At 38.0% G+C, this 13405-nt stretch overlaps 1 protein-coding gene across 5 annotated transcripts; it reads right to left on the bottom strand.

Moving 5' to 3' along the window:
* Window positions 1-13182, bottom strand: LOC104909479 (uncharacterized protein KIAA1841-like). 5 transcript variants are annotated; one of them, XM_010706367.3, is made up of 8 exons: window positions 12350-13182; window positions 8637-8802; window positions 7619-7805; window positions 3695-3788; window positions 2430-2668; window positions 1549-1607; window positions 641-801; window positions 1-299 (listed from the first exon to the last, which is right to left on the bottom strand). In XM_010706367.3, the coding sequence occupies exons 1-8, from the start codon at window positions 12427-12429 to the stop codon at window positions 269-271; spliced, it is 1017 nt and encodes a 338-aa protein (XP_010704669.1). In that variant the 5' UTR covers window positions 12430-13182; the 3' UTR covers window positions 1-268. The 5 variants fall into 5 exon arrangements, with proteins under 5 accessions (XP_010704669.1, XP_010704670.1, XP_019468047.1 ...); XM_010706368.3 differs by having other exon boundaries at window positions 11933-13174; XM_019612502.2 differs by having other exon boundaries at window positions 11304-13174.
* Window positions 13183-13405: the final 223 nt, after the last annotated feature.

Genomic DNA, 13405 nt, shown 5'->3' on the forward strand with positions numbered 1-13405 from the left:
TTTTGGCCAATGTAAGCTACCAGCATCTACCCTGAACAGAAGATCTTTATTGTAAAACTACAGTTAACTTCAGTTCTGATCAGTTCTGATAGCTATAAAGTTGAAAGTTGTTACTGATTAAAATAAGTTTTTACTTTCATTTCGCTTGTCTGTCACTCTGCCCTCCAATAATTGGCCTTCTCTTGACAACGGCTAGGCCAGAGTCCTTATCATATGCTTTCTGAAAAGATACTCCATCACAGCTCTTCAAGATTCCAGCCATCCTAAGTTATATTTTCCACAATAGAGATTGCAGGATGCTGAAACCAAATTACAGAAGTTAGGAGCACACCATATGACAAAGGGTTCCTTACCCCAATCCTGGCTTCCATGTGAGAATTCATGAATAATTTGTACATTTCATACTCCTAGTGCAGCCTTTTCTTGTCTCCTATAAAAACTCTTTTCTTTTGCTCAGAATTTTAATATTAAACTCTGAAGTAACGTGCTCATATTCTGCATTAAAGATACACACGCACACATACACCTACAGTGTATACTCCTATGTATCACTCCAACTTTACACTGTCATAGATATTCTGGAAAAATGATTCAAAAGTACTATGGCACTTCAGTAGTGTATTTCAGAGCAAAAGGTTACCTTTTAAATTTATCCCTCTTGTCCTTCAGCTCTTCCAGTTCATTGTGAGTAAACAGATCAGCAATATGTGCAACAAGATTAGCATTGATACAATTCATGTTACAAGGCGTAGCTACAATAGCATTCATATTTTTGTGACAATAATGAATACATTTTTCTACCTAGAAAAAACAAAAATGTTAAAAATAACATAAGGAATTCTAAACAAAGATATCTCAAAATAAGTGCACTAATTACTTCAAGTTCTTCTTTCTTTTTCTTTTTTTATAGCATCTAGTATTTTAAACAACTATTTCAGGTACTCTTAAAAAACAGAAAGCAAGTCTCAGATTCACCTTAAAGAGACTATGAATTAACTTGAGTGAATCAATTTCTGCATTTTCCTCCTAAAAATTTCTACAGAAATCTGGAAAACTGCACAGATGTTTCATTTTCAGTAACAACTTTCACTTGCTTGCATAAGAGAACCATAGTATGCATTACATATAGTATTGCCTGGATCTCAATTTAAATAGCTAGTCTTGCTATGTATTTAATTGTAGGTCACCTTAATGACAGATCTTGACAAAAATATTAACAAACAAGCCAACAGACAAACTACACAGAGCTGAAGCAGATTGTAAGTTGCAGAAGCGTCTCATTGTAAATCAGATTCTGATGTTGTTTCAATCAGCCATCAAAAGGCAAATCCGGGATTCCACTACCACATTTAGAAAGTTTGCAGAAGTTATTTCTATGTCCTCGCTGAGATTCTGCAAATACTAGGTGTTTTAAATTAGAAAGGTGACAAAAACCTCAAAATGCTCTTACTCCATCTCTCATAATCTGTTTATACAACAGCAAGAGCATAGGTATTTGGATTTTACTTGCATCCTTAAGGTACAGAATCCTTCTTTCTTAATACTTACTAATGAATCCATCTTCAAAAACTCAGAAGAAATAAGAATTGATATGACATTTGCTGGTTCTAAAAGGCAACAAACAAAAAAGTTTGTTTTTTTACTTGAATTCTTTTGGTAATATCACATCCCTCCCTCGGCATAGTTAGAATTTATCTGTCAAGAGTTTTCTACCAATCAACCCATTATTACATCTTCCAATTTGTAGAATGTTTCCCATCTTATGAAATAAATTTTTGTTTAACATCCATGTGGCCAGAACACAACTACACCTGCAATTTACTAAGACTGCAAAAAGTGCATTCACAAGGATACAGCGACTAAGCAATTCGACAGAAAGATTAACTTCCATTACTAGCCACCATATCCAGGTGAGATTTTGCTCTCTGTAACTGCATTTATTGTGACAATATTCAAGTTTTGTTCATAGCTTTTAAGAAATGTTAACGAAAGGTTTGTATATTAAAAACATGCCCAAAATTAATACAGGAAAAGTTCTTCTACTGCTTTACCAAATTGCATTGAAATTTTAGAAAAAACTGCAACTGTACAATTGGGAAGCAAAAGGGAAACAAAACAAAACCTAAGAAAACAATCATCATTGTTGTAAAACTTCCACTCTGTTTTTGTTCAGAAGAGGTCTGAAGAGCCTTGATTAAAACCATCAGATCTCACACCACGTCAGATTTTTTTTCACCACTTCAGCCACCAGGATGTCTCCTCAAAAGTGTTAGCATTAAGAGCTGCTTCCGCAACATTTTTCTAACTGAAAAGTTTTACTTGTTAGATAGAAACAAGAGACTGTGACTGAACCGTAGCAAAAACATTATGATCTGTACTAATGGAAGATAAATGATACTGTAACAAATGCTCTACATATTTTATTTTACCTAAAGCAGGGATTTCATAAGCTTCACCATCTTTGGTGTTCCTTTTAACATATCTTATCAACCAGTCAAAGATGTGAACGTCACAGTGCACTGAAATGTCCACTTCTTCCCAGCGCTGGGCATCCACTGATAGATATTCAGCAAAGTATTTCATTTCGGAAATCAAAAGATCTCGAGGACATACAAAATCTTCTTTGAGGTTCTTTGCTTCATCACACACATGTATCACCATATTTGGCCTCAAAAGGAAAGTAAGGCACAAAACAAATTAGGACCATAAGGACACATAAGGACCAATTAGAAAGCTAAAACTCAAAAGACCTCACCTCCAAATCTGGATCACACATTACAATACTGATGTCGCTGCTTTTATTAACAGATGGAATACAAATTGCAGTTATTAATTATTAATAAAAAGTACTGTCAGACACTAGATGAAAAACAGAAACGTGTCCCCTGACACGTGATCCATTTAACAGAACCATTTAAAAGTTCAGAATCAGCAGAAAAAAGTTTGAGCTCAGTTCCCCTATTTTGTCTCTAGTTTGTTATAGGATGCTACTTGAATTATATAAAGAGCTTATTTGTTCTCACTTTTTCATTTTAGTGAAAAAATACACAGATACAATTGTGTAACCTACTGAAGCACAAAAGACAATAACATATGGTAATATCTTTCATCAGTAGAAATTAAAGCTGCTTTATTTTACATTAAAGTGACTATTATAGTAAAAGCTAGAATCAGTCTACGCTGCCTCCAGAGAAAGATGGCTACGCTTACGCATGAGTCAAACATGTTACTCTAAACGTGCTCATACAGTACGGAAAATGGGATGTGCATGGCTAATTGAATGGACAGTAAAATTGCTCATTCGCATTTTTCAGTTACAGTTTTCCATCTGTCTCATGAATAGGACAAACCCATGTTCACAGAACATAACTGTTTTTTAAAGTTAAATGTCATTCAGCATCAATCTTTATTTACTCCTTTTTAAAAATCAGGTTGTTTCCTATTCTTACCACTGCAATGATCAATCATTTTCAGGCAAACACTAGGGACAAATTCATAAACAAGTCACCCCCTGGCACCTAAGTTCTCAAGACAATCCCTAACATTTCTTTTGCAAGAGAAAGCTTCAGAATTTCTTATAGATCTTTCCAGGATGGTCCTAGTCATTTTCACTGTGATAGTAGAACAGAACTTTAGACAACTTTCTGTCAGCATTATAATCCTCCAAATAACAAATACACAAGGACATTCTTACCCCTGGCTCTCATCAGTGCTTTCTTCATCTTTATGCACAGGACCTTTGTCAGATTCTGAAGAACAATTCCTTGTGGAGGTTGTGCTGGGTCTTCCTTAAGAGTAAGGAGAAGAAGGCGGCATTAGATAAAAAATGCCTGACCTGCTTTTCAGTATCTTGAAAATCCAATGGAACTACAGCTTCCATTGCAGACCAATATTAAGTATCAAGCAACAGATTTGTGTTACCACAAGGGTTACTAGATAATCCAAATCCCTCCTCTGAATACTGTAAAACAGAAATGTAGATCAGCAGCATTGCTAGGATGTACAGACACTTGGCTACGAAGTCAGATCAATCCTGTCTCAATGCTTCTTATCCACGCTTATTTTTTTTAAAGCTCTGAAAAAAAAGCTGCTTCCAAACAAAAGCATAGAAGTCTCTGTAAATGTGTTTTTTGGTAAGTTTCATAAATGCGTGGATTAGAGCAACCAACGGGATAAAACAATGATCATAAAAAGCTGAGCATTAAATCTCTGTCTTCCTGGACCTCCATTACGCAGCTTATTTCAAGCATAAAGGGAAGCTGAGTTCTACTTCAAATGTTTTCCTCACAAACACACTCAGGCAACGTAACAGATACAAAAAACTGAAGGCTACCAGGTCTAGTCAATAAACCCATTGGGTTCTGCATCAAGAGCTAAGACACCCCAGCTTCACACTTTGAATAACTCTTTCTACTGTGATAGCTTAGTTTGGATAAGACCTTAAAGATCATATGATTCCAGAAGCACCTTCTCCCTCTCACGTAATAGAGGAGACTGAACTATTCTGAAGACTAAGATAGCTCTTCTTAACTTATGACTACATTACAACAGCAGAATGATAATAAATGATTTCAAAGCTCTATGCAGTTCAGAATGCAACAGTTATACCTTCTGGACAATTAGGTATCACACCAAATGCAGAACAAAGCTTTCTCCAAAGATACAGCCTACCGTCTTGCACAGCCAAGCCTCAATAATGCCACAAACAAAGAAAGGTAGTCAATAAAATGGGAAATTTATTGGACAGACCCTGGAAGGGTCAGCCACAGCCTTCAATGTAGCCATTCAACTGCAAGCATGTGACCTATGCTATCAGAAATACTGCCAAGGTAGAAGTCTGTATTTTGAACACAAGGTAAAATGAATATTTTAAAAGGAAAGGTCTGTGGAAAAAATTACATGGAAGAGTTTTGTTCGTAAATATTATGAAATTATTTTGGACACAGTGAAGCTATCTAATGAAGAAAAGGAAATAATGCTGTCAAGAATCTGCAACAGTCAGATTAACTGAAATTCACCATGTTTCTATTTTGTTTTTTCTTCCCCATCTTCTCTCAGAGCTTACAGATGGCTCAAAGTTTGAAAGCTACTAACTTAGGTAAGTCTGTTTACTATACTTGTTTACTGCCATTCAGAAGGACTTGGCAACAGTTTGCCCTGTAATTAGCGAAAACTAAATAATGTTTTATCACTCAAACAAGTACAAAATCCAATTCAAAATGAATTTGATTTGATTACTTTTACTTGCTATTACCCACATTTACAAGCGAATCCAAACAGGTCCAAGATTTTTGCCCATACAAATACGTATATGTGAATACATAAGGAAGTAATTAAATGAAAAAACAATTTGCAAATGGACTTTTCTCAAATCCTTAATTCTGAAATATATGAGTACCCCACAAATACTAAGAAAGTGAATTCACTACAAACCTGTGACAAAAAAAAATCATATTAAGAAGTTATATATAAACAAAAAATAATTTATTCAAGTCACAAAAAATGTGGTAGGAAAAAGCAATACAGAATCTCTCATGCTACTTTTGATTAGGAAACATTAGGGTACTTAAGTACATTATAACTTCTTACATGTATTAAACGGTTAAAAAAAAAATATGCACTAGATGTCTAAAGAGCTCTATGAGCAGAGTTAACTACCTATTAGGAAGCTAATGATCTTCTAAGCAGCCACCTGTAGGTGCAAGAAGAGTTTGTCCCAGGTATTGTGTTTAGCAAGTAAAAAGTTGAAAGCTAATAAAAGCAATCCTGGTCTATGAATTTTATTTACAGTTTTCATATGTCATCTCTCTTAGCTATAATAAAAACATTTGTTCTCCAGCGAAGGTCAAACAGCTGCATTTCTTCTGCAAAAAAAAAAAGTAACCAGAAACCAATGCTGAAAGACATTATAAGAGAGAGCGTTTTATTTGATACTTCACTAGCTTTTCAGCTTGCAACACAGAAATAGTTCACTCGTTACTCCAGCAAAGCAAGTTTCTCATGCAACACATTTGCCTAGTTCTACAACATGCTGAAAACATCTGAAACATCTCAGAAGACAACGAAATCCAGAGAATAACTATCAAATAGTTAATTACAGTAGAAATACTTAATGAAATATTTCAATAAGTGCACGACTATTATGAATGATCCTCTTCTGTTCAAAATATTACTGAGATACATAATTCACTAAGACACATTGTATGGCACTACAAAACTATCCAGCATCAAAAAGTAATCAGACTATGTTCTTAACTCCTACATGTCTTTCTTGCCATTAAGTACCATAGCACGCACAGGGCCTTTTGCTGGGAAAGGAGAGTTTGACCTCAAGGGTCTTTGCAGCTTTTCTACACAAAGCTTTCAAGTTATTTTAATAACACAGCTTACTGTGATCGCAAATGTTTGCAGAGTTTACAATGCACCATTGGGGATTCAAAACAATGGAAATCTTCCTTCTACCAAAAATCCTAAACAGAAAGGTTTAGCCAAAGGATTTGATAGATGGACTGTTCAGTGGATGCAGAACTGGCGGCAGGATTGAGTCCAGAGTGGTGGTCAATGGCTCAATGTCTAGGTGGAGATAAGTGATGAGCAGTGTCCCACAGGGGTCAGCGATGACCGATACTCTTTAGTATTTTCATCAACAACATTGACAATGGGGTCGAATGCACCCTCAGTCTAGAGAGCCAAACATACCCCAGGCTGCATCAAAAGCAGAGTGGCCAGCAGGGCGATCCTGCCCCTCTACTCTGTGCTGGTGAGGCCTCACATGGAGTACTGAGTCTAGATGCGGAGTCCTCAGTACAGGAGAGACATAGACCTGTTGGACCATGTCCAGGAGGGCCACAAAAACAATCCAAGGGACAGAACTACTCTCCTATAAGGATAGGCTGAAAGAGCGGGGGCTGTTCAGCCTGGAGAAGAAAGACTGCGAGATGACCTTTCTATATATAAAGGTAGCCTACAGGAAAGAAGGGGACAGATTCTTTAGCAGAGTCTGAGGTGACAGAAATGGCTTCAAGCTTAAAGAAGGACGATTTAGGTTGGATATAAGGAAAAAGTCTTTAACAGTGAAGGTGGTAAGGCACTGGAACATTATTAAAAATACTGTGAAATAATATAATAATATAATATATATAATATGTATTTATTGATATATTAATATATTGTATTATATGTATATACACACGCACATACACACACATATATTTAATACAGTAATAGAGATGGGGTTGATGTCCTGTCCCTGGAGACTTCCAAGGCAAGGATGGATCAGGGACTGGGTAACCTGATCTAGCTGTGCACGTCTCTGTTCACTGCAGGGCAGTTGGGCTAGATAACCTTTAAAGGTCTCTTCCAACTCTAAGGATTCCATGATTCCATCATTTATGTGCTCCCACAAAAAATACCTTTCAGAAAGGCAAGCTACTGAAAATATCCGCTGCCTCAACATAAACTAACTGAGAGACTTCCTGTACACATTATTAATTATGCTTAACTTTTCATTTTCAAAGACAAAGACTATTCCTGGGAGGACTTACCACTCAAGATGGAAAAGGATGCAGACACTGACTATGACCCAAGCCAATATATTTCAGAACAATTAAAAACATACCAGTTATGGTAATGGAATCCTGCCCAATAGCAGTGTCCTGAAACTCTGTCCGTGTGTCAAGCAAGGAGGATTTGATGTACACAGCTAAAGTTTCCACAGGATTCTCACCAGCAGCCATCAAGGGATTATACTGGTTGTCAACAGGTGAATTTCCAGTGCTTTTTAGTTCATCAAACCTTTTTGCACACTGTCACAAGATAAATGATAGGACAATGAAGCAGTAGCTTTTGGTACATTTTTAATAATTCTAAGTTGAGGCAGATACTGTATTTTGTATTACCTTGTGCACATGAACAGTTTGATCATACTCTAACAGGAAAAAAAATATATGATGGAACCTGTTTCAATCTTTATTTTCATAAGGCATATGATTTTAAGCCTAATCTTCAAAAGGGAGATTAAGGGAGTGCTTAAATTCTCTTTTTGAAGCTAGTTGTTTGCTTTTTTTTAAATCTAAAGATTGTGAAGTATTATTAAATTAGCCATAATTTCTTCAAAATTCCTATTATTTTACTTTATGATTTCTATCCAACCAAAGAAAGAACAGTCCATATCTTCTAAGACCAAGTAAGAAAGACACCTGCACTCCTTCACAGTAAGAACTCTTACTCAGAATTACAAAGTCAATCACAAACTCATAACCTACAAGCTACAAGTTAGTAGGTACTGCCACCCTTTCCATGAAAATAATCTTAGCCAGATAAATTTAAATACATCATAAGTTTTCACTTGCTATTCCAATTTCAATTTCTACTTTCCAAAATTTTTTATTCTTATTCTGTACCAGCCTTAATGAAATAAAATGCAGAATGTGTTTCTTAATCTCAGTGTTCTGTACAAACAGATTTTTTCTTCAATCTACTGCTCAAAGTTTTCAGTTCTATGATTATAAATTACTTATTAAAAAACAACAACAACAAAAAACCTCCCTTAAATTCAATTTACCTCCCTCCCAAAGAAGTTATCTTCTTCATCATATAGTGCTTAAAGTATACAGACTCTTTATTAGTAAATTCACCTCCTTGGATGTATATCCAGGAACTAGCCTTGCCACGCTGTCCCAGTTGATAGGCTGAGAAACACCAATTAGGGAACAAAGGATCATATCCAAAACCATTTGATTGTTGTCATATGGAAAGTTATTGTTTTCTGAAAAACCACGACTCATCTTTCGCTGCTTACACCTAGAAGAGAAAATGTTATCAAATCTCATTGCAACAAATACTAAAGGTTAACTTGTGGAGTGCAGAAGGTAATGTATGTTACTGTGGGAAACATCACAGTATTACAATCCTCATAGCAGTAACACTTGCCAGTATTTCTGTCACAGTCTTATCTCTAGATCTGTATGCATGGCAGGGAGACAGCAAGCCCACAGGACTTGAAAAAAGTCGAAAAAAGGGAGTAAAAGGGAATGAAAGGGGAACAGTAACAGCAGTAATGATCTGAGGAGGAAAATAAACTTAGCTTACTAATTACAATAAAAACAAAAACAAACAAAAAAAACCCCAAAAACCAACAACCAAATTAATCAGGATTTAAGCTAATAAATCAAATAAATGAGAGAGTTTCTGAAAAGGTTCTTAGTCTGATCTGCAAGGGAGCAAAGAGAGCTAAACCTGTGACATAAAGTGTTTTATCTTTCCCATCAAACGGAAAAGCAAAGTTCTCTGGGAGCTGTAGTACATTTCTTCTCTGAGATTCCCAGTGCACTATATGATGTGAAATACTGATAACAAAAATCATAAAACCACAACATTCCACCCCTTATTCCACATCATTACATCGTGCTTAATACATATACAAACAAACAATAATTAATATGCATTAAACACACACACGCTTTTATATATACATACACACACACATACATACTGGAATTCCTGACTGAACTCCCTCAATATCAAATCCACTTGTGGTACACATTGAACATCCCCGTTTTTCTGCATCGCCCACCAAGTGGATCCAGGTTCCTGAGGAAAAACAGTTCCATAGAGAGGTTTGCCCTTTCCCAAAGCTGGAAAGTCCCAACCTGCTTTTCCAAACATGCTCATTACGTGTACTACAGGGACCTTATCTACCTCTACAGTATGTAGGGAGCTGGATTGGGTAGGACCATCTATCTCGATTGATAGATCCTCAAATATTGACCAACCAGGTGGCTTCTGCCAAATGCTTCTCCCACAGCTTGAATGTTCTGCCACCCATTGCTTTTGATAGCTTGTAAAAGCCCACAGTATTGTTTGATTTTACCAGAAGTTGCTTCATGATAGGGGATGTGATAAATTCACCCAATGCCATGATCTTTGGCCCAAGTATTAACATGAGAATTTTTGAAATGAGTCCCATTATCTGACTCAATTCTTTCTGTAGTGCCATGTCGCCACAGGATTTGCCTCTCCAGACCCAATATGCTGTTTCGGGCAGCACGGGGTTTTTGCACCCAGAGGTTGCTTCCACCATGGCAAGAACATAACATTTACGACTGTGAGATTGTGCTAAGGTGATATAATCAACCTGCCACGCCTCCCCATATTTACACTTCAGCCATCACCCTTCCTCTCAGAGAGGTTTCATCTTCTTGGCTTGTTTAATTGTGGTGCATGTTTCACAGTCATGAATAACTATGGACAATATTGCACAGGTTAAGTTCACTGTCAGTCTCTAGCCCATTTACATGTTGCATCTCTTCCTTGGTGGCCTGCGGTCTCACGGGCCCAATCTAGAAATAACTCACCCTTGCTTTGCCAGTCCATCTGAGCCACCTCAATTTTGGCAGCTCAATCTACCTGATGGTTATTTTGTTGTTCTTCAGTAGCCCAACTCTTGGGCACATGAGCATCTACATGATGCTTTACAACGATATTCTTTATTTGGGCAGGAATGTCTTTCCATAGTTCAGCATCCCAAATAGGTTTACCCCTTCATTGCCAGTTGTTTCATTCCCACTGCTGTAACCACCCCCAGAAGGCATTTGCCACCATCCATGAGCCAGTAAAAAGACAAAACATTGGCCATCTCTCCCATTCAGCAACAACTGAGGCCAGTTGGACAGCCTTTACCTCTGCAAATTGGCTTGATTCTCCTTGTTCTTCACTGGCCTCCACAACTTATCATGTGGGGCTCTACACATCAGATTTCCACTTGTGATGCTTCCCCAGAACACAACATGATCCATCAGTGAACAGGGCACATTTATTTTCATTTTCTGGTAATTCATTGTATGGTGGAGCCTCTTTAGCACAAAATATCTTTTCTCTTGGTGACGTTTCAAACTTTTTACCCTCAGGCCAGTCCCTGATCACCTCTAGGATTCCTGGATGACAGAACTTCCCCATCTGAGCTCACTGCAATAGTGCAATCCACTTACTCCAAGTAGCACCAGTGGCATGCTGGGTGGAGGAAACCCTCCCTTTAAACATCCAGTTTAATGCCCTCATGACTCGAGGACATCAGAGAGCACTGTCCACCAGTGTCTACCAGTGCCTCATATTTTGTGGGTCTGATGTGCCAGGCCACCAAATCCACACAGTCCAATACACTATTACCTGTTTCCTCCCCTCCAGCTGAGGGCAGGGCTCCTCTATTTGTTACTTGCATTCTTCTTCTCTTGTGAGTCATGATCAGGACCCGCAGTAACTGGACTGATCACAATGGTGGTTGATCTGCTTTGTAATTCTCTCACCTGTGCTCGTAGTACAGGAGTGGGTTTTTTATGCCACCTCTTCATTTCTTCCCCATGCTCATGTAAGTAATTCCACAATGCAGTACGCAACACAGATTTACTACTGTCATTTGCTTGAGCAGGAAGATGTCTGCCTCTAATAGCTGAGATTTTTGATGATACAGGTGAGGAGCAGGATTCATCACCTTTAATCAGTTTGATCAGCTCCTTCAGTAGACTGGTCTGATCATCCTGATCTTCATCAGGTGCTAATGGTACCACCACGGGTTCATCACAAATAGACAGTTCTTCCAGTCTACTGTCCTGATGCTTCTCCACTTTATCTAGTTTTCCTGTTACTTTCAAGATGGCTTAAATATAAACAAGAGACAGTGGTAACTGTTACTCCAAGTTTTGAAGCATAATAATCAGTTCAAACACTAGGGGCCTTCTCTGTTGTTCCTCGTACCTTCCAGACATTGCTGCTAGTGCACTGGCATATTTTTCTGGTGCTGTTCATGTGAGTTTCTGCCACATACTTGATGTACTCCTAACTCTCCCAGGATCACCGTCTTGGCACAAATTATTAGGAACAAACTTGGGGTCATACAACATTTCCACAGGAGCTATTTCCCTCAAACACTAGATACCTTTTTCAGTAGTAGTCCATTTCTTCATCTCAGGCTCCAGATTGTCTTTGAAGGGATATCTTTCCTTTACGGCCAATAACACTTGTTCCCAGAGGGTGGCAGCTCTGTACAGACATCCACAATTCCTTTGCCAATAGCTGAGTCTTCAGAAATGCTTTCCAGTTGGTGAGCTTCATTATCATCTAGCAACAAGGGGTCATGCTACTGACCTCAGTGTCCCAACACCAAAGCAACCAGGTGACAACAGTTGCATTCGGGCACCATGAAAACACCTTTCTCGAAGCTCGGATTTCAGTCATTTTCAGAGGTTGATGAGTAGTGGTAACGGTGACCTCTTCCTCCTCACTCTCCTCTTCTTGTCTTTTAGTTTTCCTGTTACCTTTCTCAGCAATGGTGATTTTGTACAGGGCCCCTTACCTGGGTCTTCCTCTACTTCCTCCGCTTCTTCTTTCCATTCTATATGTGAATGACACCTGTTTCCATTTCTGTCCTTGCATGGTGGCAAGTGACACCAATACTGGCACCTCCTGTAATTGAACAGGTTCCACAGTTACAGTGCTCTTTCTCTCTAGTTCAACACAGCAACTTGCCCTTTCAGCTTGGATCTCAGCTCAGAAACTCTCTTTCTCTCTTCAAGACAGTATTATATAAAGCTTGGTAAGCACAAGCCAAGCCCCAAATAAGTCAAATCACCTGAGATCTATCTAAGCAGCAACATCCCTCAGTTAAATACTTACTTAGGTTCTCAGGATTACACAGGTGTCCCCATCCCTCTAAGATTTTTGCTAAATCCCTCCATATTCCCTGCCACTCAGTATTATCTGGGTTTGGGGAAGACTTCCTCCAGATAAAGTAAACAAAGAAAAATACATTTAGGGAGGTTGATAACATGATCATCAATTTAACACTTCAAAAATGTATGAGGAACTAAGAGTAGAATCTGGAAACATGTTTAAACATCATGTTGTCTTTAAAATTAGCTACACTCTCTGGGATGTAACTGTCAATACTCAAATCATACAACATTGCACACCAGGTAGGTGTCTCCATCAGTGCCCTTAATTGGAGAACTCCAAAATAGAGAATGATTAACTTAATAAGAAACCAGTACATTCTAACAATTAAAATCCTGAGCATAATGGCCTTTAATCCTTTATATGGCGCTTCTAAAATAAAGAACAGCTTCATAGTTGACACGGTGCCAAAAGAAAAAAAAACTTCATGCAGCATCCAGTGCCTGGCAGACCACCTGGCCTATTATCTAATCTATGAAGATCAAAGCTAGGTACAGTGTTCTGCAACTCTCTGTACGGCATTTTAATACACCTCCGTTTTGCTGACATTAAGAAGTTCAGTTTGGATTTCTAAGCCAATGCTCACCAGTAACGGTCTTATCTCTAGATCTTATCTCTGACCAGGAAGCAGCAGACCAACAAACACAAAGAAGGGGGGAAAGGAAATGAATGGGGAAAA

Source organism: Meleagris gallopavo, chromosome 2, assembly GCF_000146605.3.
Source record: "Meleagris gallopavo isolate NT-WF06-2002-E0010 breed Aviagen turkey brand Nicholas breeding stock chromosome 2, Turkey_5.1, whole genome shotgun sequence".
Taxonomy (NCBI): domain Eukaryota; kingdom Metazoa; phylum Chordata; class Aves; order Galliformes; family Phasianidae; genus Meleagris; species Meleagris gallopavo.